Source organism: Schistocerca piceifrons, chromosome 4 (assembly GCF_021461385.2).
Source record: "Schistocerca piceifrons isolate TAMUIC-IGC-003096 chromosome 4, iqSchPice1.1, whole genome shotgun sequence".
Classification (NCBI taxonomy): domain Eukaryota; kingdom Metazoa; phylum Arthropoda; class Insecta; order Orthoptera; family Acrididae; genus Schistocerca; species Schistocerca piceifrons.
This window is the reverse complement of record NC_060141.1, coordinates 800,362,319-800,386,736: the sequence shown is the minus strand read 5'-3', so window position 1 is coordinate 800,386,736 and position 24,418 is coordinate 800,362,319. Positions and strand designations below refer to the sequence as shown.

General features: G+C 43.2%; 6 protein-coding genes across 6 annotated transcripts; all 6 read left to right on the top strand.

The window, feature by feature from the left end:
* The first annotated feature begins 2 nt into the window (after positions 1–2).
* LOC124796203 lies at positions 3–9,538 on the top strand. Its single transcript, XM_047260293.1, has 4 exons — positions 3–51; positions 105–5,011; positions 5,072–8,089; positions 8,150–9,538. The coding sequence occupies exons 1-4, from the start codon at positions 3–5 to the stop codon at positions 9,536–9,538; spliced, it is 9,363 nt and encodes a 3,120-aa protein (XP_047116249.1).
* A 1,398-nt stretch (positions 9,539–10,936) lies between these two features.
* Positions 10,937–12,258, top strand: LOC124796202 (late embryogenesis abundant protein ECP63-like). The gene is made up of 2 exons (XM_047260292.1): positions 10,937–10,985; positions 11,120–12,258. Exons 1-2 carry the CDS (start codon positions 10,937–10,939, stop codon positions 12,256–12,258), a joined length of 1,188 nt encoding a protein of 395 aa, XP_047116248.1.
* Positions 12,259–15,711: 3,453 nt separating this feature from the next.
* On the top strand, positions 15,712–17,408 carry LOC124796201 (late embryogenesis abundant protein ECP63-like). The gene is made up of 2 exons (XM_047260291.1): positions 15,712–15,760; positions 15,814–17,408. The coding sequence occupies exons 1-2, from the start codon at positions 15,712–15,714 to the stop codon at positions 17,406–17,408; spliced, it is 1,644 nt and encodes a 547-aa protein (XP_047116247.1).
* Positions 17,409–17,411: 3 nt separating this feature from the next.
* Positions 17,412–18,280, top strand: LOC124796200. The gene is made up of 2 exons (XM_047260289.1): positions 17,412–17,460; positions 17,514–18,280. The coding sequence occupies exons 1-2, from the start codon at positions 17,412–17,414 to the stop codon at positions 18,278–18,280; spliced, it is 816 nt and encodes a 271-aa protein (XP_047116245.1).
* Positions 18,281–19,598: 1,318 nt separating this feature from the next.
* Positions 19,599–20,710, top strand: LOC124796199 (late embryogenesis abundant protein ECP63-like). The gene is made up of 2 exons (XM_047260288.1): positions 19,599–19,647; positions 19,782–20,710. The coding sequence occupies exons 1-2, from the start codon at positions 19,599–19,601 to the stop codon at positions 20,708–20,710; spliced, it is 978 nt and encodes a 325-aa protein (XP_047116244.1).
* Positions 20,711–22,189: 1,479 nt separating this feature from the next.
* On the top strand, positions 22,190–23,995 carry LOC124796198. The gene is made up of 3 exons (XM_047260287.1): positions 22,190–22,238; positions 22,292–23,410; positions 23,586–23,995. Exons 1-3 carry the CDS (start codon positions 22,190–22,192, stop codon positions 23,993–23,995), a joined length of 1,578 nt encoding a protein of 525 aa, XP_047116243.1.
* The last annotated feature ends 423 nt before the right edge of the window (positions 23,996–24,418 follow it).

Sequence of the window (24,418 nt, the reverse complement as noted above, 5' to 3'; positions counted from 1 at the left end):
ACATGGGGCCACAAACATTACAGATGATGAAACCGACTACACACCACAGAAGTCTGAAAGGCCAAAAGATGTCACACTAACACATGGGGCCACAAACATTACAGATGAGGAAACCGACTACACATCACAGAAGTCTGAAAGGCCAAAAGATGTCACACTAACACATGGGGCCACAAACATTACAGATGAGGAAACCGACTACACATCACAGAAGTCTGAAAGACCAAAAGATGTCACACTAACACATGGGGCCACAAACATTACAGATGATGAAACCGACTACACACCACAGAAGTCTGAAAGACCAAAAGATGTCACACTAACACATGGGGCCACAAACATTACAGTCGAGAAAACCGACTACACATCACAGAAGTCTGAAAGACCAAAAGATGTCACACTAACACATGGGGCCACAAACATTACAGATGAGGAAACTGACTACGCACCACAGAAGTCTGAAGGACCAAAATATGTCACACTAACACATGGGGCCACCAACATTAGAGATGAGGAAACCGACTACACATCACAGAAGTCTGAAAGACCAAAAGATTTCACACTAACACATGGGGCCACTAACATTACAGATGAGGAAACCGACTACACTTCATGGAAGTCTGAAAGACCAAAAGATGTGACACTCACACATGGGGCTACAAACATTACAGATGAGGAAACTGACTACACACCACAGAAGTCTGGAAGACCAAAAGATGTCACACTAACACATGGGGCCACAAACATTACAGATGAGGAAACCGACTACACATCACAGAAGTCTGAAAGACCAAAAGATGTCACACTAACACATGGGGCCACAAACATTACAGATGAGGAAACCGACTACACATCACAGAAGTCTGAAAGACCAAAAGATGTCACACTAACACATGGGGCCACAAACATTACAGATGAGGAAACTGACTACACATCACAGAAGTCTGAAAGACCAAAAGATGTCACACGAACACATGAGGCCACAAACATTACAAATGAGGAAACCGACTACACATCACAGAAGTCTGAAAGACCAAAAGATGTTACACTGACACATGGGGCCACAAACATTACAGATGAGGAAACCGACTACACATCACAGAAGTCTGAAAGACCAAAAGATGTCACACTAACACATGGGGCCACAAACATTACAGATGAGGAAACTGACTACACACCACAGAAGCCTGAAAGACCAAAAGATGTCACACTAACACATGGGGCCACAAACATTAAAGATGATGAAACCGACTACACACCACAAAAGTCTGAAAGACCAAAAGATGTCACACTAACACATGGGGCCACAAACATTACAGTCGAGAAAACCGACTACACATCACAGAAGTCTGAAAGACAAAAAGATGTCACACTAACACATGGGGCCACAAACATTACAGATGAGGAAACTGACTACGCACCACAGAAGTCTGAAGGACCAAAATATGTCACACTAACACATGGGGCCACAAACATTACAGATGAGGAAACCGACTACACATCACAGAAGTCTGAAAGACCAAAAGATGTCACACGAACACATGGGGCCACAAACATTACAGATGAGGAAACCGACTACACATCACAGAAGTCTGAAAGACCAAAAGATGTCACACGAACACATGGGGCCACAAACATTACAAATGAGGAAACCGACTACACATCACAGAAGTCTGAAAGACCAAAAGATGTCACACTAACACATGGGGCCACAAACATTACAGATGAGGAAACTGACTACACATCACAGAAGTCTGAAGGACCAAAAGATGTCACACTAACACATGAGGCCACAAACATTACAAATGAGGAAACCGACTACACATCACAGAAGTCTGAAAGACCAAAAGATGTCACACTAACACATGGGGCCACAAACATTACAGATGAGGAAACTGACTACGCACCACAGAAGTCTGAAGGACCAAAATATGTCACACTAACACATGGGGCCACCAACATTAGAGATGAGGAAACCGACTACACATCACAGAAGTCTGAAAGACCAAAAGATGTCACACTAACACATGGGGCCACAAACATTACAGATGAGGAAACCGACTACACATCACAGAAGTCTGAAAGACCAAAAGATGTCACACTAACACATGGGGCCACAAACATTACAGATGAGGGAACTGACTACACATCACAGAAGTCTGAAAGACCAAAAGATATCACACTAACACATGGGGCCACAAACATTACAGATGAGGAAACCGAATACACATCACAGAAGTCTGAAAGACCAAAAGATGTCACACTAACACATGGGGCCACAAACATTACAGATGAGGAAACCGACTACACATCACAGAAGTCTGAAAGACCAAAAGATGTCACACTAACACATGGGGCCACAAACATTACAGATGAGGAAACCGACTACACATCACAGAAGTCTGAAAGACCAAAAGATGTCATACTAACACATGGGGCCACAAACATTACAGATGAGGAAACCGACTACACATCACAGAAGTCTGAAAGACCAAAAGATGTCACACTAACACATGGGGCCACAAACATTACAGATGAGGAAACCGACTACACATCACAGAAGTCTGAAAGACCAAAAGATGTCACACTAACACATGGGGCCACAAACATTACAGATGAGGAAACTGACTACACACCACAGAAGTCTGAAAGACCAAAAGATGTCACACTAACACATGGGGCCACAAACATTACAGATGAGGAAACCGACTACACATCACAGAAGTCTGAAAGACCAAAAGATGTCACACTAACACATGGGGCCACAAACATTACAGATGAGGAAACCGACTACACATCACAGAAGTCTGAAAGACCAAAAGATGTCACACTAACACATGGGGCCACAAACATTACAGATGAGGAAACCGACTACACATCACAGAAGTCTGAAAGACCAAAAGATGTCACACTAACACATGGGGCCACAAACATTACAGATGAGGAAACCGACTACACATCACAGAAGTCTGAAAGACCAAAAGATGTCACACTAACACATGGGGCCACAAACATTACAGATGAGGAAACCGACTACACATCACAGAAGTCTGAAAGACCAAAAGATGTCACACTAACACATGGGGCCACAAACATTACAGATCAGGAAACTGACTACACATCACAGAAGTCTGAAAGACCAAAAGATGTCACACTAACACATGGGGCCACAAACATTACAGATGAGGAAACCGACTACACATCACAGAAGTCTGAAAGACCAAAAGATGTCACACTAACACATGGGGCCACAAACATTACAGATGAGGAAACCGACTACACATCACAGAAGTCTGAAAGACCAAAAGATGTCACACTAACACATGGGGCCACAAACATTACAGATGAGGAAACCGACTACACATCACAGAAGTCTGAAAGACCAAAAGATGTCACACTAACACATGGGGCCACAAACATTACAGATGAGGAAACCGACTACACATCACAGAAGTCTGAAAGACCAAAAGATGTCACACTAACACATGGGGCCACAAACATTACAGATGAGGAAACCGACTACACATCACAGAAGTCTGAAAGACCAAAAGATGTCACACTAACACATGGGGCCACAAACATTACAAATGAGGAAACCGACTACACATCACAGAAGTCTGAAAGACCAAAAGATGTCACACTAACACATGGGGCCACAAACATTACAGATGAGGAAACCGACTACACATCACAGAAGTCTGAAAGACCAAAAGATGTCACACTAACACATGGGGCCACAAACATTACAGATGAGGAAACCGGCTACACATCACAGAAGTCTGAAAGACCAAAAGATGTCACACTAACACATGGGGCCACAAACATTACAGATGAGGAAACCGACTACACATCACAGAAGTCTGAAAGACCAAAAGATGTCACACTAACACATGGGGCCACAAACATTACAGATGAGGAAACCGACTACACATCACAGAAGTCTGAAAGACCAAAAGATGTCACACTAACACATGGGGCCACAAACATTACAGATGAGGAAACCGACTACACATCACAGAAGTCTGAAAGACCAAAAGATGTCACACTAACACATGGGGCCACAAACATTACAGATGAGGAAACCGACTACACATCACAGAAGTCTGAAAGACCAAAAGATGTCACACTAACACATGGGGCCACAAACATTACAGATGAGGAAACTGACTACACACCACAGAAGTCTGAAAGACCAAAAGATGTCACACTAACACATGGGGCCACAAACATTACAGATGATGAAACCGACTACACACCACAGAAGTCTGAAAGACCAAAAGATGTCACACTAACACATGGGGCCACAAACATTGCAGTCGAGAAAACCGACTACACATCACAGAAGTCTGAAAGACCAAAAGATGTCACACGAACACATGGGGCCACAAACATTACAGATGAGGAAACCGACTACACATCACAGAAGTCTGAAAGACCAAAAGATGTCACACGAACACATGGGGCCACAAACATTACAAATGAGGAAACCGACTACACATCACAGAAGTCTGAAAGACCAAAAGATGTCACACTAACACATGGGGCCACAAACATTACAGATGAGGAAACTGACTACACATCACAGAAGTCTGAAAGACCAAAAGATGTCACACTAACACATGAGGCCACAAACATTACAAATGAGGAAACCGACTACACATCACAGAAGTCTGAAAGACCAAAAGATGTCACACTAACACATGGGGCCACAAACATTACAGATGAGGAAACTGACTACGCACCACAGAAGTCTGAAGGACCAAAATATGTCACACTAACACATGGGGCCACCAACATTAGAGATGAGGAAACCGACTACACATCACAGAAGTCTGAAAGACCAAAAGATGTCACACTAACACATGGGGCCACAAACATTACAGATGAGGAAACCGACTACACATCACAGAAGTCTGAAAGACCAAAAGATGTCACACTAACACATGGGGCCACAAACATTACAGATGAGGAAACTGACTACACATCACAAAAGTCTGAAAGACCAAAAGATGTCACACTAACACATGGGGCCACAAACATTACAGATGAGTAAACCGACTACATATCACAGAAGTCTGAAGGACCAAAAGATGTCACACGAACACATGGGGCCACAAACATTACAAATGAGGAAACCGACTACACATCACAGAAGTCTGAAAGACCAAAAGATGTCACACGAACACATGGGGCCACAAACATTACAGATGAGGAAACCGACTACACATCACAGAAGTCTGAAAGACCAAAAGATGTCACACTAACACATGGGGCCACAAACATTACAGATGAGGAAACCGACTACACATCACAGAAGTCTGAAAGACCAAAAGATGTCACACTAACACATGGGGCCACAAACATTACAGATGAGGAAACTGACTACACATCACAGAAGTCTGAAAGACCAAAAGATGTCACACTAACACATGAGGCCACAAACTTTACAAATGAGGAAACCGACTACACATCACAGAAGTCTGAAAGACCAAAAGGTGTTACACTAACACATGGGGCCACAAACATTACAGATGAGGAAACCGACTACACATCACAGAAGTCTGAAAGACCAAAAGATGTCACACTAACACATGGGGCCACAAACATTACAGATGAGGAAACTGACTACACATCACAGAAGTCTGAAAGACCAAAAGATGTCACACTAACACATGGGGCCACAAACATTACAGATGATGAAACCGACTACACACCACAGAAGTCTGAAAGACCAAAAGATGTCACACTAACACATGGGGCCACAAACATTACAGTCGAGAAAACCGACTACACATCACAGAAGTCTGAAAGACCAAAAGATGTCACACTAACACATGGGGCCACAAACATTACAGATGAGGAAACTGACTACGCACCACAGAAGCCTGAAGGACCAAAATATGTCACACTAACACATGGGGCCACAAACATTACAGATGAGGAAACTGACTACACATCACAGAAGTCTGAAAGACCAAAAGATGTCACACTAACACATGGGGCCACAAACATTACAGATGATGAAACCTACTACACACCACAGAAGTCTGAAAGACCAAAAGATGTCACACTAACACATGGGGCCACAAACATTACAGTCGAGAAAACCGACTACACATCACAGAAGTCTGAAAGACCAAAAGATGTCACACTAACACATGGGGCCACAAACATTACAGATGAGGAAACTGACTACGCACCACAGAAGCCTGAAGGACCAAAATATGTCACACTAACACATGGGGCCACCAACATTAGAGATGAGGAAACCGACTACACATCACAGAAGTCTGAAAGACCAAAAGATGTCACACTAACACATGGGGCCACAAACATTACTGATGAGGAAACCGACTACACATCACAGAAGTCTGAAAGACCAAAAGATGTCACACTAACACATGGGGCCACAAACATTAGAGATGAGGAAACCGACTACACATCACAGAAGTCTGAAAGACCAAAAGATGTCACACTAACACATGGGGCCACAAACATTACAGATGAGGAAACCGACTACACATCACAGAAGTCTGAAAGACCAAAATATGTCACACTAACACATGGGGCCACAAACATTACAGATGATGAAACCGACTACACACCACAGAAGTCTGAAAGACCAAAAGATGTCACACTAACACATGGGGCCACAAACATTACAGTCGAGAAAACCGACTACACATCACAGAAGTCTGAAAGACCAAAAGATGTCACACTAACACATGGGGCCACAAACATTACAGATGAGGAAACTGACTACGCACCACAGAAGTCTGAAGGACCAAAATATGTCACACTAACACATGGGGCCACCAACATTCCAGATGAGGAAACCGACTACACATCACAGAAGTCTGAAAGACCAAAAGATGTCACACTAACACATGGGGCCACAAACATTACAGATGATGAAACCGACTACACACCACAGAAGTCTGAAAGACCAAAAGATGTCACACTAACACATGGGGCCACAAACATTGCAGTCGAGAAAACCGACTACACATCACAGAAGTCTGAAAGACCAAAAGATGTCACACGAACACATGGGGCCACAAACATTACAGATGAGGAAACCGACTACACATCACAGAAGTCTGAAAGACCAAAAGATGTCACACTAACACATGGGGCCACAAACATTACAGATGAGGAAACTGACTACACATCACAGAAGTCTGAAAGACCAAAAGATGTCACACTAACACATGTGGCCACAAACATTACAGATGATGAAACCGACTACACACCACAGAAGTCTGAAAGACCAAAAGATGTCACACTAACACATGGGGCCACAAACATTGCAGTCGAGAAAACCGACTACACATCACAGAAGTCTGAAAGGCCAAAAGATGTCACACGAACACATGGGGCCACAAACATTACAGATGAGGAAACCGACTACACATCACAGAAGTCTGAAAGACCAAAAGATGTCACACTAACACATGGGGCCACAAACATTGCAGTCGAGAAAACCGACTACACATCACAGAAGTCTGAAAGACCAAAAGATGTCACACGAACACATGGGGCCACAAACATTACAGATGAGGAAACCGACTACACATCACAGAAGTCTGAAAGACCAAAAGATGTCACACGAACACATGGGGCCACAAACATTACAAATGAGGAAACCGACTACACATCACAGAAGTCTGAAAGACCAAAAGATGTCACACTAACACATGGGGCCACAAACATTACAGATGAGGAAACTGACTACACATCACAGAAGTCTGAAAGACCAAAAGATGTCTCACTAACACATGAGGCCACAAACATTACAAATGAGGAAACCGACTACACATCACAGAAGTCTGAAAGACCAAAAGATGTCACACTAACACATGGGGCCACAAACATTACAGATGAGGAAACTGACTACGCACCACAGAAGTCTGAAGGACCAAAATATGTCACACTAACACATGGGGCCACCAACATTAGAGATGAGGAAACCGACTACACATCACAGAAGTCTGAAAGACCAAAAGATGTCACACTAACACATGGGGCCACAAACATTACAGATGAGGAAACCGACTACACATCACAGAAGTCTGAAAGACCAAAAGATGTCACACTAACACATGGGGCCACAAACATTACAGATGAGTAAACCGACTACACATCACAGAAGTCTGAAGGACCAAAAGATGTCACACGAACACATGGGGCCACAAACATTACAAATGAGGAAACCGACTACACATCACAGAAGTCTGAAAGACCAAAAGATGTCACACGAACACATGGGGCCACAAACATTACAGATGAGGAAACCGACTACACATCACAGAAGTCTGAAAGACCAAAAGATGTCACACTAACACATGGGGCCACAAACATTACAGATGAGGAAACCGACTACACATCACAGAAGTCTGAAAGACCAAAAGATGTCACACTAACACATGGGGCCACAAACATTACAGATGAGGAAACTGACTACACATCACAGAAGTCTGAAAGACCAAAAGATGTCACACTAACACATGAGGCCACAAACTTTACAAATGAGGAAACCGACTACACATCACAGAAGTCTGAAAGACCAAAAGGTGTTACACTAACACATGGGGCCACAAACATTACAGATGAGGAAACCGACTACACATCACAGAAGTCTGAAAGACCAAAAGGTGTCACACTAACACATGGGGCCACAAACATTACAGATGATGAAACCGACTACACACCACAGAAGTCTGAAAGACCAAAAGATGTCACACTAACACATGGGGCCACAAACATTACAGTCGAGAAAACCGACTACACATCACAGAAGTCTGAGAGACCAAAAGATGTCACACTAACACATGGGGCCACAAACATTACAGATGAGGAAACTGACTACGCACCACAGAAGCCTGAAGGACCAAAATATGTCACACTAACACATGGGGCCACCAACATTAGAGATGAGGAAACCGACTACACATCACAGAAGTCTGAAAGACCAAAAGATGTCACACTAACACATGGGGCCACAAACATTACAGATGAGGAAACTGACTACGCACCACAGAAGTCTGAAGGACCAAAATATGTCACACTAACACATGGGGCCACCAACATTAGAGATGAGGAAACCGACTACACATCACAGAAGTCTGAAAGACCAAAAGATGTCACACTAACACATGGGGCCACAAACATTACAGATGATGAAACCGACTACACACCACAGAAGTCTGAAACACCAAAAGATGTCACACTAACACATGGGGCCACAAACATTACAGTCGAGAAAACCGACTACACATCACAGAAGTCTGAAAGACCAAAAGATGTCACACTAACACATGGGGCCACAAACATTACAGATGAGGAAACTGGCTACGCACCACAGAAGTCTGAAGGACCAAAATATGTCACACTAACACATGGGGCCACCAACATTAGAGATGAGGAAACCGACTACACATCACAGAAGTCTGAAAGACCAAAAGATGTTACAATAACACATGGGGCCACAAACATTACAGATGAGGAAACCGACTACACATCACAGAAGTCTGAATGACTAAAAGATGTCACACTAACACATGGGGCCATAAACATTACAGATGATGAAACCGACTACACACCACAGAAGTCTGAAAGGCCAAAAGATGTCACACTAACACATGGGGCCACAAACATTACAGATGAGGAAACCGACTACACATCACAGAAGTCTGAAAGGCCAAAAGATGTCACACTAACACATGGGGCCACAAACATTACAGATGAGGAAACTGACTAAACATCACAGAAGTCTGAAAGACCAAAAGATGTCACACTAACACATGGGGCCACAAACATTACAGATGATGAAACCGACTACACACCACAGAAGTCTGAAAGACCAAAAGATGTCACACTAACACATGGGGCTACAAACATTACAGATGAGGAAACTGACTACACATCACAGAGGTCTGAAAGATAAAAGATGTCACACTAACACATGGGGCCACAAACATTACAGATGATGAAACCGACTACACACCACAGAAGTCTGGAAGACCAAAAGATGTCACACTAACACATGGGGCTACAAACATTACAGATGAGGAAACTGACTACACATCACAGAAGTCTGAAAGACCAAAAGATGTCACACTAACACATGGGGCCACAAACATTACAGATGAGGAAACTGACTACGCACCACAGAAGTCTGAAGGACCAAAATATGTCACACTAACACATGGGGCCACCAACATTAGAGATGAGGAAACCGACTACACATCACAGAAGTCTGAAAGACCAAAAGATGTCACACTAACACGTGGGGCCACTAACATTACAGATGAGGAAACCGACTACACTTCATGGAAGTCTGAAAGACCAAAAGGTGTGACACTCACACATGGGGCTACAAACATTACAGATGAGGAAACTGACTACACACCACAGAAGTCTGAAAGACCAAAATATGTCACACTAGCACGTGGGGCCACTAACATTACAGATGAGGAAACCGACTACACTTCATGGAAGTCTGAAAGACCAAAAGGTGTGACACTCACACATGGGGCTACAAACATTACAGATGAGGAAACTGACTACACACCACAGAAGTCTGGAAGACCAAAAGATGTCACACTAACACATGGGGCCACAAACATTACAGATGAGGAAACCGACTACACATCACAGAAGTCTGAAAGACCAAAAGATGTCACACGAACACATGAGGCCACAAACATTACAAATGAGGAAACCGACTACACATCACAGAAGTCTGAAAGACCAAAAGATGTTGGACTAACACATGGGGCCACAAACATTACAGATGAGGAAACCGACTACACATCACAGAAGTCTGAATGACTAAAAGATGTCACACTAACACATGGGGCCACAAACATTACAGATGATGAAACCGACTACACACCACAGAAGTCTGAAAGGCCAAAAGATGTCACACTAACACATGGGGCCACAAACATTACAGATGAGGAAACCGACTAAACATCACAGAAGTCTGAAAGGCCAAAAGATGTCACACTAACACATGGGGCCACAAACATTACAGATGAGGAGACCGACTAAACATCACAGAAGTCTGAAAGACCAAAAGATGTCACACTAACACATGGGGCCACAAACATTACAGATGATGAAACCGACTACACACCACAGAAGTCTGAAAGACCAAAAGATGTCACACTAACACATGGGGCCACAAACATTACAGTCGAGAAAACCGACTACACATCACAGAAGTCTGAAAGACCAAAAGATGTCACACTAACACATGGGGCCACAAACATTACAGATGAGGAAACTGACTACGCACCACAGAAGTCTGAAGGACCAAAATATGTCACACTAACCCATGGGGCCACCAACAGTAGAGATGAGGAAACCGACTACACATCACAGAAGTCTGAAAGACCAAAAGATGTCACACTAACACATGGGGCCACCAACATTACAGATGAGGAAACCGACTACACTTCATGGAAGTCTGAAAGACCAAAAGATGTGACATTCACACATGGGGCTACAAACATTACAGATGAGGAAACTGACTACACACCACAGAAGTCTGGAAGACCAAAAGATGTCACACTAACACATGGGGCCACAAACATTACAGATGAGGAAACCGACTACACATCACAGAAGTCTGAAAGACCAAAAGATGTCACACGAACACATGAGGCCACAAACATTACAAATGAGGAAACCGACTACACATCACAGAAGTCTGAAAGACCAAAAGATGTTACACTAACACATGGGGCCATAAACATTACAGATGAGGAAACCGACTACACATCACAGAAGTCTGAAAGACCAAAAGATGTCACACTAACACATGGGGATACAAACATTAGAGATGAGGAAACCGAGTACACACCACAGAAGTCTGAAAGACCAAAAGATGTCACACTAACACATGAGGCCACAAACATTACAAATGAGGAAACCGACTACACATCACAGAAGTCTGAAAGACCAAAAGATGTTACACTAACACATGGGGCCACAAACATTACAGATGAGGAAACCGAGTACACACCACAGAAGTCTGAAAGACCAAAAGATGTCACACTAACACATGGGGATACAAACATTACAGATGAGGAAACCGAGTACACACCAGAGAAGTCTGAAAGACCAAAAGATGTCACACTAACACATGGGGCCACAAACATTACAGATGAGGAAACCGAGTACACACCACAGAAGTCTGAAAGACCAAAAGATGTCACACTAACACATGGGGGTAACAAACATTACAGATGAGGAAACCGACTACACCACAGAAGTCTGAAAGACCAAAAGATGATACACTAACACATGGGGCCACAAACATTACAGACGAGGAAACCGACTACACACCACAGAAGTCTGAAAGACCAAAAGATGTCACACTAACACATGGGGATACAAACATTACAGATGAGGAAACCGAGTACACACCACAGAAGTCTGAAAGACCAAAAGATGTCACACTAACACATGGGGCCTCAAACATTACAGATGAGGAAACCGAGTACACATCACAGAAGTCTGAAAGACCAAAAGATGTCACACTAACACATGGGGATACAAACATTACAAATGAGGAAACCGACGACACATCACAGAAGTCTGAAAGACCAAAAGATGTTACACTAACACATGGGGCCACAAACATTACAGATGAGGAAACCGACTACACACCACAGAAGTCTGAAAGACCAAAAGATGTCACACTAACACATGGGGATACAAACATTACAGATGAGGAAACCGAGTACACACCACAGAAGTCTGAAAGACCAAAAGATGTCACACTAACACATGGGGGTAACAAACATTACAGATGAGGAAACCGACTACACCACAGAAGTCTGAAAGACCAAAAGATGTCACATTAACACATGGGGCCACAAACATTACAGATGAGGAAACCGACTACACATCACAGAAGTCTGAAAGACCAAAAGATGTCACACTAACACATGGGGCCACAAACATTACAGACAAGGAAACCGACTACACATCACAGAAGTCTGAAAGACCAAAAGATGTCACATTAACACATGGGGCCACAAACATTAGAGATGAGAAAACCGACTGCACATCACAGAAGTCTGAAAGACCAAAAGATGTCACACTAACACATGGGGCCACAAACATTACCAATGAGGAAACCGACTACAAACCACAGACGTCTGAAAGTCCAAAAGATGTCACACTAACACATGGGGCCACAAATATTACAGATGAGGAAACCGACTACACATCCCAGAAGTCTGAAAGACCAAAAGATGTTACACTAACACATGGGGCCACAAACATTACAGATGAGGAAACCGACTACACATCACACAAGTCTGAAAGACCAAAAGATGTCACCCTAACACATGGGGCCACAAACATTAGAGATGAGATAACCGACTACACATCACAGAAGTCTGATAGACCAAAAGATGTCACACTAACACATGGGGCCACAAACATTACAGATGAGGAAACCGACTACACATCACAGAAGTCTGAAACACCAAAGATGTCGGACTAAAACATGGGGCCACAAACATTACAGATGAGGAAACCGACTATACATCACACAAGTCTGAAAGACCAAAAGATGTCGGACTAACACATGGGGCCACAAACATTACAGATGAGGAAACCGACTATACATCACACAAGTCTGAAAGACCAAATGATGTCATACTAACACATGGGGCCACAAAAATTACAGATGAGGAAACCAACTACACACCACAGAAGTCTGAAAGACCAAAAGATGTCACACTAACACATGGGGCCACAAACATTACAGATGAGGAAACTGACTACGCACCACAGAAGTCTGAAGGACCAAAATATGTCACACTAACACATGGGGCCACAAACATTACAGATGAGGAAACCGACTACACATCACAGAAGTCTGAAAGACCAAAAGATGTCACACAAACACATGGGGCCACAAACATTACAGATGAGGAAACCGACTACACATCACAGAAGTCTGAATGACCAAAAGATGTCACACGAACACATGGGGCCACAAACATTACAAATGAGGAAACCGACTACACATCACAGAAGTCTGAAAGACCAAAAGATGTCACACTAACACATGGGGCCACAAACATTACAGATGAGGAAACTGACTACACATCACAGAAGTCTGAAAGACCAAAAGATGTCACACTAACACATGAGGCCACAAACATTACAAATGAGGAAACCGACTACACATCACAGAAGTCTGAAAGACCAAAAGATGTCACACTAACACATGGGGCCACAAACATTACAGATGATGAAACCGACTACACACCACAGAAGTCTGAAAGGCCAAAAGATGTCACACTAACACATGGGGCCACAAACATTACAGATGAGGAAACCGACTACACATCACAGAAGTCTGAAAGGCCAAAAGATGTCACACTAACACATGGGGCCACAAACATTACAGATGAGGAAACCGACTAAACATCACAGAAGTCTGAAAGACCAAAAGATGTCACACTAACACATGGGGCCACAAACATTACAGATGATGAAACGACTACACACCACAGAAGTCTGAAAGACCAAAAGATGTCACACTAACACATGGGGCTACAAACATTACAGATGAGGAAACTGACTACACATCACAGAAGTCTGAAAGACCAAAAAATGTCACACTAACACATGGGGCCACAAACATTACAGATGAGGAAACTGACTACGCACCACAGAAGTCTGAAGGACCAAAATATGTCACACTAACACATGGGGCCACCAACATTAGAGATGAGGAAACCGACTACACATCACAGAAGTCTGAAAGACCAAAAGATGTCACACTAACACATGGGGCCACAAACATTACAGATGATGAAACCGACTACACACCACAGAAGTCTGAAAGACCAAAAGATGTCACACTAACACATGGGGCCACAAACATTACAGTCGAGAAAACCGACTACACATCACAGAAGTCTGAAAGACCAAAAGATGTCACACTAACACATGGGGCCACAAACATTACAGATGAGGAAACTGACTACGCACCACAGAAGTGTGAAGGACCAAAATATGTCACACTAACACATGGGGCCACCAACATTAGAGATGAGGAAACCGACTACACATCACAGAAGTCTGAAAGACCAAAAGATGTCACACTAACACGTGGGGCCACTAACATTACAGATGAGGAAACCGACTACACTTCATGGAAGTCTGAAAGACCAAGAGGTGTCACACTCACACATGGGGCTACAAACATTACAGATGAGGAAACTGACTACACACCACAGAAGTCTGGAAGACCAAAAGATGTCACACTAACACATGGGGCTACAAACATTACAGATGAGGAAACCGACTACACATCACAGAAGTCTGAAAGACCAAAAGATGTCACACGAACACATGAGGCCACAAACATTACAAATGAGGAAACCGACTACACATCACAGAAGTCTGAAAGACCAAAAGATGTTACACTAACACATGGGGCCACAAACATTACAGATGAGGAAACCGACTACACATCACAGAAGTCTGAATGACTAAAAGATGTCACACTAACACATGGGGCCACAAACATTACAGATGATGAAACCGACTACACACCACAGAAGTCTGAAAGGCCAAAAGATGTCACACTAACACATGGGGCCACAAACATTACAGATGAGGAAACCGACTACACATCACAGAAGTCTGAAAGGCCAAAAGATGTCACACTAACACATGGGGCCACAAACATTACAGATGAGGAAACCGACTAAACATCACAGAAGTCTGAAAGACCAAAAGATGTCACACTAACACATGGGGCCACAAATATTACAGATGATGAGACCGACTACACACCACAGAAGTCTGAAAGACCAAAAGATGTCACACTAACACATGGGGCTACAAACATTACAGATGAGGAAACTGACTACACATCACAGAAGTCTGAAAGACCAAAAGATGTCACACTAACACATGGGGCCACAAACATTACAGATGATGAAACCGACTACACACCACAGAAGTCTGGAAGACCAAAAGATGTCACACTAACACATGGGGCTACAAACATTACAGATGAGGAAACTGACTACACATCACAGAAGTCTGAAAGACCAAAAGATGTCACACTAACACATGGGGCCACAAACATTACAGATGAGGAAACTGACTACGCACCACAGAAGTCTGAAGGACCAAAATATGTCACACTAACACATGGGGCCACCAACATTAGAGATGAGGGAACCGACTACACATCACAGAAGTCTGAAAGACCAAAAGATGTCACACTAACACGTGGGGCCACTAACATTACAGATGAGGAAACCGACTACACTTCATGGAAGTCTGAAAGACCAAAAGGTGTGACACTCACACATGGGGCTACAAACATTACAGATGAGGAAACTGACTACACACCACAGAAGTCTGAAAGACCAAAAGATGTCACACTAGCACGTGGGGCCACTAACATTACAGATGAGGAAACCGACTACACTTCATGGAAGTCTGAAAGACCAAAAGGTGTGACACTCACACATGGGGCTACAAACATTACAGATGAGGAAACTGACTACACACCACAGAAGTCTGGAAGACCAAAAGATGTCACACTAACACATGGGGCCACAAACATTACAGATGAGGAAACCGACTACACATCACAGAAGTCTGAAAGACCAAAAGATGTCACACGAACACATGAGGCCACAAACATTACAAATGAGGAAACCGACTACACATCACAGAAGTCTGAAAGACCAAAAGATGTTACACTAACACATGGGGCCACAAACATTACAGATGATGAAACCGACTACACATCACAGAAGTCTGAAAGACCAAAAGATGTCACACTAACACGTGGGGCCACAAACATTACAGATGAGGAAACTGACTACACATCACAGAAGTCTGAAAGACCAAAAGATGTCACATTAACACATGGGGCCACAAACATTAGAGATGAGAAAACCGACTGCACATCACAGAAGTCTGAAAGACCAAAAGATGTCACACTAACACATGGGGCCACAAACATTACCAATGAGGAAACCGACTACAAACCACAGACGTCTGAAAGTCCAAAAGATGTCACACTAACACATGGGGCCACAAATATTACAGATGAGGAAACCGACTACACATCCCAGAAGTCTGAAAGACCAAAAGATGTTACACTAACACATGGGGCCACAAACGTTACAGATGAGGAAACCGACTACACATCACACAAGTCTGAAAGACCAAAAGATGTCACCCTAACACATGGGGCCACAAACATTAGAGATGAGATAACCGACTACACATCACAGAAGTCTGATAGACCAAAAGATGTCACACTAACACATGGGGCCACAAACATTACAGATGAGGAAACCGACTACACATCACAGAAGTCTGAAACACCAAAGATCTCGGACTAAAACATGGGGCCACAAACATTACAGATGAGGAAACCGACTATACATCACACAAGTCTGAAAGACCAAAAGATGTCGGACTAACACATGGGGCCACAAACATTACAGATGAGGAAACCGACTATACATCACACAAGTCTGAAAGACCAAATGATGTCACACTAACACATGGGGCCACAAAAATTACAGATGAGGAAACCAACTACTCACCACAGAAGTCTGAAAGACCAAAAGATGTCACACTAACACATGGGGCCACAAACATTACAGATGAGGAAACTGACTACGCACCACAGAAGTCTGAAGGACCAAAATATGTCACACTAACACATGGGGCCACAAACATTACAGATGAGGAAACCGACTACACATCACAGAAGTCTGAAAGACCAAAAGATGTCACACGAACACATGGGGCCACAAACATTACAGATGAGGAAACCGACTACACATCACAGAAGTCTGAAAGACCAAAAGATGTCACACGAACACATGGGGCCACAAACATTACAAATGAGGAAACCGACTACACATCACAGAAGTCTGAAAGACCAAAAGATGTCACACTAACACATGGGGCCACAAACATTACAGATGAGGAAACTGACTACACATCACGGAAGTCTGAAAGACCAAAAGATGTCACACTAACACATGAGGCCACAAACATTACAAATGGTGAAACCGACTACACATCACAGAAGTCTGAAAGACCAAAAGATGTCACACTAACACATGGGGCCACAAACATTACAGATGAGGAAACTGACTACGCACCACAGAAGTCTGAAGGACCAAAATATGTCACACTAACACATGGGGCCACCAACATTAGGGATGAGGAAACCGACTACACATCACAGAAGTCTGAATGACCAAAAGATGTCACACTAACACATGGGGCCACAAACATTACAGATGAGGAAACCGACTACACATCACAGAAGTCTGAAAGACCAAAGGATGTTACACTAACACATGGGGCCACAAACATTACAGATGAGGAAACCGACTACACATCACAGAAGTCTGAATGACTAAAAGATGTCACACTAACACATGGGGCCACAAACATTACAGATGATGAAACCGACTACACACCACAGAAGTCTGAAAGGCCAAAAGATGTCACACTAACACATGGGGCCACAAACATTACAGATGAGGAAACCGACTACACATCACAGAAGTCTGAAAGGCCAAAAGATGTCACACTAACACATGGGGCCACAAACATTACAGATGAGGAAACTGACTACACATCACGGAAGTCTGAAAGACCAAAAGATGTCACACTAACACATGAGGCCACAAACATTACAAATGGTGAAACCGACTACACATCACAGAAGTCTGAAAGACCAAAAGATGTCACACTAACACATGGGGCCACAAACATTACAGATGAGGAAACTGACTACGCACCACAGAAGTCTGAAGGACCAAAATATGTCACACTAACACATGGGGCCACCAACATTAGGGATGAGGAAACCGACTACACATCACAGAAGTCTGAATGACCAAAAGATGTCACACTAACACATGGGGCCACAAACATTACAGATGAGGAAACCGACTACACATCACAGAAGTCTGAAAGACCAAAGGATGTTACACTAACACATGGGGCCACAAACATTACAGATGAGGAAACCGACTACACATCACAGAAGTCTGAATGACTAAAAGATGTCACACTAACACATGGGGCCACAAACATTACAGATGATGAAACCGACTACACACCACAGAAGTCTGAAAGGCCAAAAGATGTCACACTAACACATGGGGCCACAAACATTACAGATGAGGAAACCGACTACACATCACAGAAGTCTGAAAGGCCAAAAGATGTCACACTAACACATGGGGCCACAAACATTACAGATGAGGAAACCGACTAAACATCACAGAAGTCTGAAAGACCAAAAGATGTCACACTAACACATGGGGCCACAAACATTACAGATGAGGAAACCGACTACACATCACAGAAGTCTGAATGACTAAAAGATGTCACACTAACACATGGGGCCACAAACATTACAGATGATGAAACCGACTACACACCACAGAAGTCTGAAAGGCCAAAAGATGTCACACTAACACATGGGGCCACAAACATTACAGATGAGGAAACCGACTACACATCACAGAAGTCTGAAAGGCCAAAAGATGTCACACTAACACATGGGGCCACAAACATTACAGATGAGGAAACCGACTAAACATCACAGAAGTCTGAAAGACCAAAAGATGTCACACTAACACATGGGGCCACAAACATTACAAATGATGAAACCGACTACACACCACAGAAGTCTGAAAGACCAAAAGATGTCACACTAACACATGGGGCTACAAACATTACAGATGAGGAAACTGACTACACATCACAGAAGTCTGAAAGACCAAAAAATGTCACACTAACACATGGGGCCACAAACATTACAGATGAGGAAACTGACTACGCACCACAGAAGTCTGAAGGACCAAAATATGTCACACTAACACATGGGGCCACCAACATTAGAGATGAGGAAACCGACTACACATCACAGAAGTCTGAAAGACCAAAAGATGTCACACTAACACATGGGGCCACGAACATTACAGATGATGAAACCGACTACACACCACAGAAGTCTGAAAGACCAAAAGATGTCACACTAACACATGGGGCCACAAACATTACAGTCGAGAAAACCGACTACACATCACAGAAGTCTGAAAGACCAAAAGATGTCACACTAACACATGGGGCCACAAACATTACAGATGAGGAAACTGACTACGCACCACAGAAGTCTGAAGGACCAAAATATGTCACACTAACACATGGGGCCACCAACATTAGAGATGAGGAAACCGACTACACATCACAGAAGCCTGAAAGACCAAAAGATGTCACACTAACACGTGGGGCCACTAACATTACAGATGAGGAAACCGACTACACTTCATGGAAGTCTGAAAGACCAAAAGGTGTGACACTCACACATGGGGCTACAAACATTATAGATGAGGAAACTGACTACACACCACAGAAGTCTGGAAGACCAAAAGATGTCACACTAACACATGGGGCTACAAACATTACAGATGAGGAAACCGACTACACATCACAGGAGTCTGAAAGACCAAAAGATGTCACACGAACACATGAGGCCACAAACATTACAAATGAGGAAACCGACTACACATCACAGAAGTCTGAAAGACCAAAAGATGTTACACTAACACATGGGGCCACAAACATTACAGATGAGGAAACCGACTACACATCACAAAAGTCTGAATGACTAAAAGATGTCACACTAACACATGGGGCCACAAACATTACAGATGATGAAACCGACTACACACCACAGAAGTCTGAAAGGCCAAAAGATGTCACACTAACACATGGGGCCACAAACATTACAGATGAGGAAACCGACTACACATCACAGAAGTCTGAAAGGCCAAAAGATGTCACACTAACACATGGGGCCACAAACATTACAGATGAGGAAACCGACTAAACATCACAGAAGTCTGAAAGACCAAAAGATGTCACACTAACACATGGGGCCACAAACATTACAGATGATGAGACCGACTACACACCACAGAAGTCTGAAAGACCACAAGATGTCACACTAACACATGGGGCTACAAACATTACAGATGAGGAAACTGACTACACATCACAGAAGTCTGAAAGACCAAAAGATGTCACACTAACACATGGGGCCACAAACATTACAGATGATGAAACCGACTACACACCACAGAAGTCTGGAAGACCAAAAGATGTCACACTAACACATATGCTACAAACATTACAGATGAGGAAACTGACTACACATCACAGAAGTCTGAAAGACCAAAAGATGTCACACTAACACATGGGGCCACAAACATTACAGATGAGGAAACTGACTACGCACCACAGAAGTCTGAAGGACCAAAATATGTCACACTAACACATGGGGCCACCAACATTAGAGATGAGGAAACCGACTACACATCACAGAAGTCTGAAAGACCAAAAGATGTCACACTAACACGTGGGGCCACTAACATTACAGATGAGGAAACCGACTACACTTCATGGAAGTCTGAAAGACCAAAAGGTGTGACACTCACACATGGGGCTACAAACATTACAGATGAGGAAACTGACTACACACCACAGAAGTCTGAAAGACCAAAAGATGTCACACTAGCACGTGGGGCCACTAACATTACAGATGAGGAAACCGACTACACTTCATGGAAGTCTGAAAGACCAAAAGGTGTGACACTCACACATGGGGCTACAAACATTACAGATGAGGAAACTGACTACACACCACAGAAGTCTGGAAGACCAAAAGATGTCACACTAACACATGGGGCCACAAACATTACAGATGAGGAAACCGACTACACATCACAGAAGTCTGAAAGACCAAAAGATGTCACACGAACACATGAGGCCACAAACATTACAAATGAGGAAACCGACTACACATCACAGAAGTCTGAAAGACCAAAAGATGTTACACTAACACATGGGGCCACAAACATTACAGATGAGGAAACCGACTACACATCACAGAAGTCTGAATGACTAAAAGATGTCACACTAACACATGGGGCCACAAACATTACAGATGATGAAACCGACTACACACCACAGAAGTCTGAAAGGCCAAAAGATGTCACACTAACACATGGGGCCACAAACATTACAGATGAGGAAACCGACTACACATCACAGAAGTCTGAAAGGCCAAAAGATGTCACACTAACACATGGGGCCACAAACATTACAGATGAGGAAACCGACTAAACATCACAGAAGTCTGAAAGACCAAAAGATGTCACACTAACACATGGGGCCACAAACATTACAGATGATGAAACCGACTACACACCACAGAAGTCTGAAAGACCAAAAGATGTCACACTAACACATGGGGCCACAAACATTACAGTCGAGAAAACCGACTACACATCACAGAAGTCTGAAAGACCAAAAGATGTCACACTAACACATGGGGCCACAAACATTACAGATGAGGAAACTGACTACGCACCACAGAAGTCTGAAGGACCAAAATATGTCACACTAACACATGGGGCCACCACCATTAGAGATGAGGAAACCGAATACACATCACAGAAGTCTGAAAGACCAAAAGATGTCACACTAACACATGGGGCCACTAACATTACAGATGAGGAAACCGACTACACTTCATGGAAGTCTGAAAGACCAAAAGATGTGACACTCACACATGGGGCTACAAACATTACAGATGAGGAAACTGACTACACACCACAGAAGTCTGGAAGACCAAAAGATGTCACACTAACACATGGGGCAACAAACATTACAGATGAGGAAACCGACTACACATCACAGAAGTCTGAAAGACCAAAAGATGTCACACGAACGCATGAGGCCACAAACATTACAAATGAGGAAACCGACTACACATCACAGAAGTCTGAAAGACCAAAAGATGTTACACTAACACATGGGGCCATAAACATTACAGATGAGGATACCGACTACACATCACAGAAGTCTGAAAGACCAAAAGATGTCACACTAACACATGGGGATACAAACATTAGAGATGAGGAAACCGAGTACACACCACAGAAGTCTGAAAGACCAAAAGATGTCACACTAACACATGAGGCCACAAACATTACAAATGAGGAAACCGACTACACATCACAGAAGTCTGAAAGACCAAAAGATGTTACACTAACACATGGGGCCACAAACATTACAGATGAGGAAACCGAGTACACACCACAGAAGTCTGAAAGACCAAAAGATGTCACACTAACACATGGGGATACAAACATTACAGATGAGGAAACCGAGTACACACCACAGAAGTCTGAAAGACCAAAAGATGTCACACTAACACATGGGGCTACAAACATTACAGATGAGGAAACCGAGTACACACCACAGAAGTCTGAAAGACCAAAAGATGTCACACTAACACATGGGGGTAACAAACATTACAGATGAGGAAACCGACTACACCACAGAAGTCTGAAAGACCAAAAGATGATACACTAACACATGGGGCCACAAACATTACAGACGAGGAAACCGACTACACACCACAGAAGTCTGAAAGACCAAAGATGTCACACTAACACATGGGGATACAAACATTACAGATGAGGAAACCGAGTACACACCACAGAAGTCTGAAAGACCAAAAGATGTCACACTAACACATGGGGATACAAACATTACAAATGAGGAAACCGACGACACATCACAGAAGTCTGAAAGACCAAAAGATGTTACACTAACACATGGGGCCACAAACATTACAGATGAGGAAACCGACTACACACCACAGAAGTCTGAAAGACCAAAAGATGTCACACTAACACATGGGGATACAAACATTACAGATGAGGAAACCGAGTACACACCACAGAAGTCTGAAAGACCAAAAGATGTCACACTAACACATGGGGCCACAAACATTACAGATGAGGAAACCGAGTACACACCACAGAAGTCTGAAAGACCAAAAGATGTCACACTAACACATGGGGGTAACAAACATTACAGATGAGGAAACCGACTACACCACAGAAGTCTGAAAGACCAAAAGATGTCACATTAACACATGGGGCCACAAACATTACAGATGAGGACCCCGACTACACATCACAGAAGTCTGAAAGACCAAAAGATGTCACACTAACACATGGGGCCACAAACATTACAGACAAGGAAACCGACTACACATCACAGAAGTCTGAAAGACGAAAAGATGTCACATTAACACATGGGGCCACAAACATTAGAGATGAGAAAACCGACTGCACATCACAGAAGTCTGAAAGACCAAAAGATGTCACACTAACACATGGGGCCACAAACATTACCAATGAGGAAACCGACTACAAACCACAGACGTCTGAAAGTCCAAAAGATGTCACACTAACACATGGGGCCACAAATATTACAGATGAGGAAACCGACTACACATCCC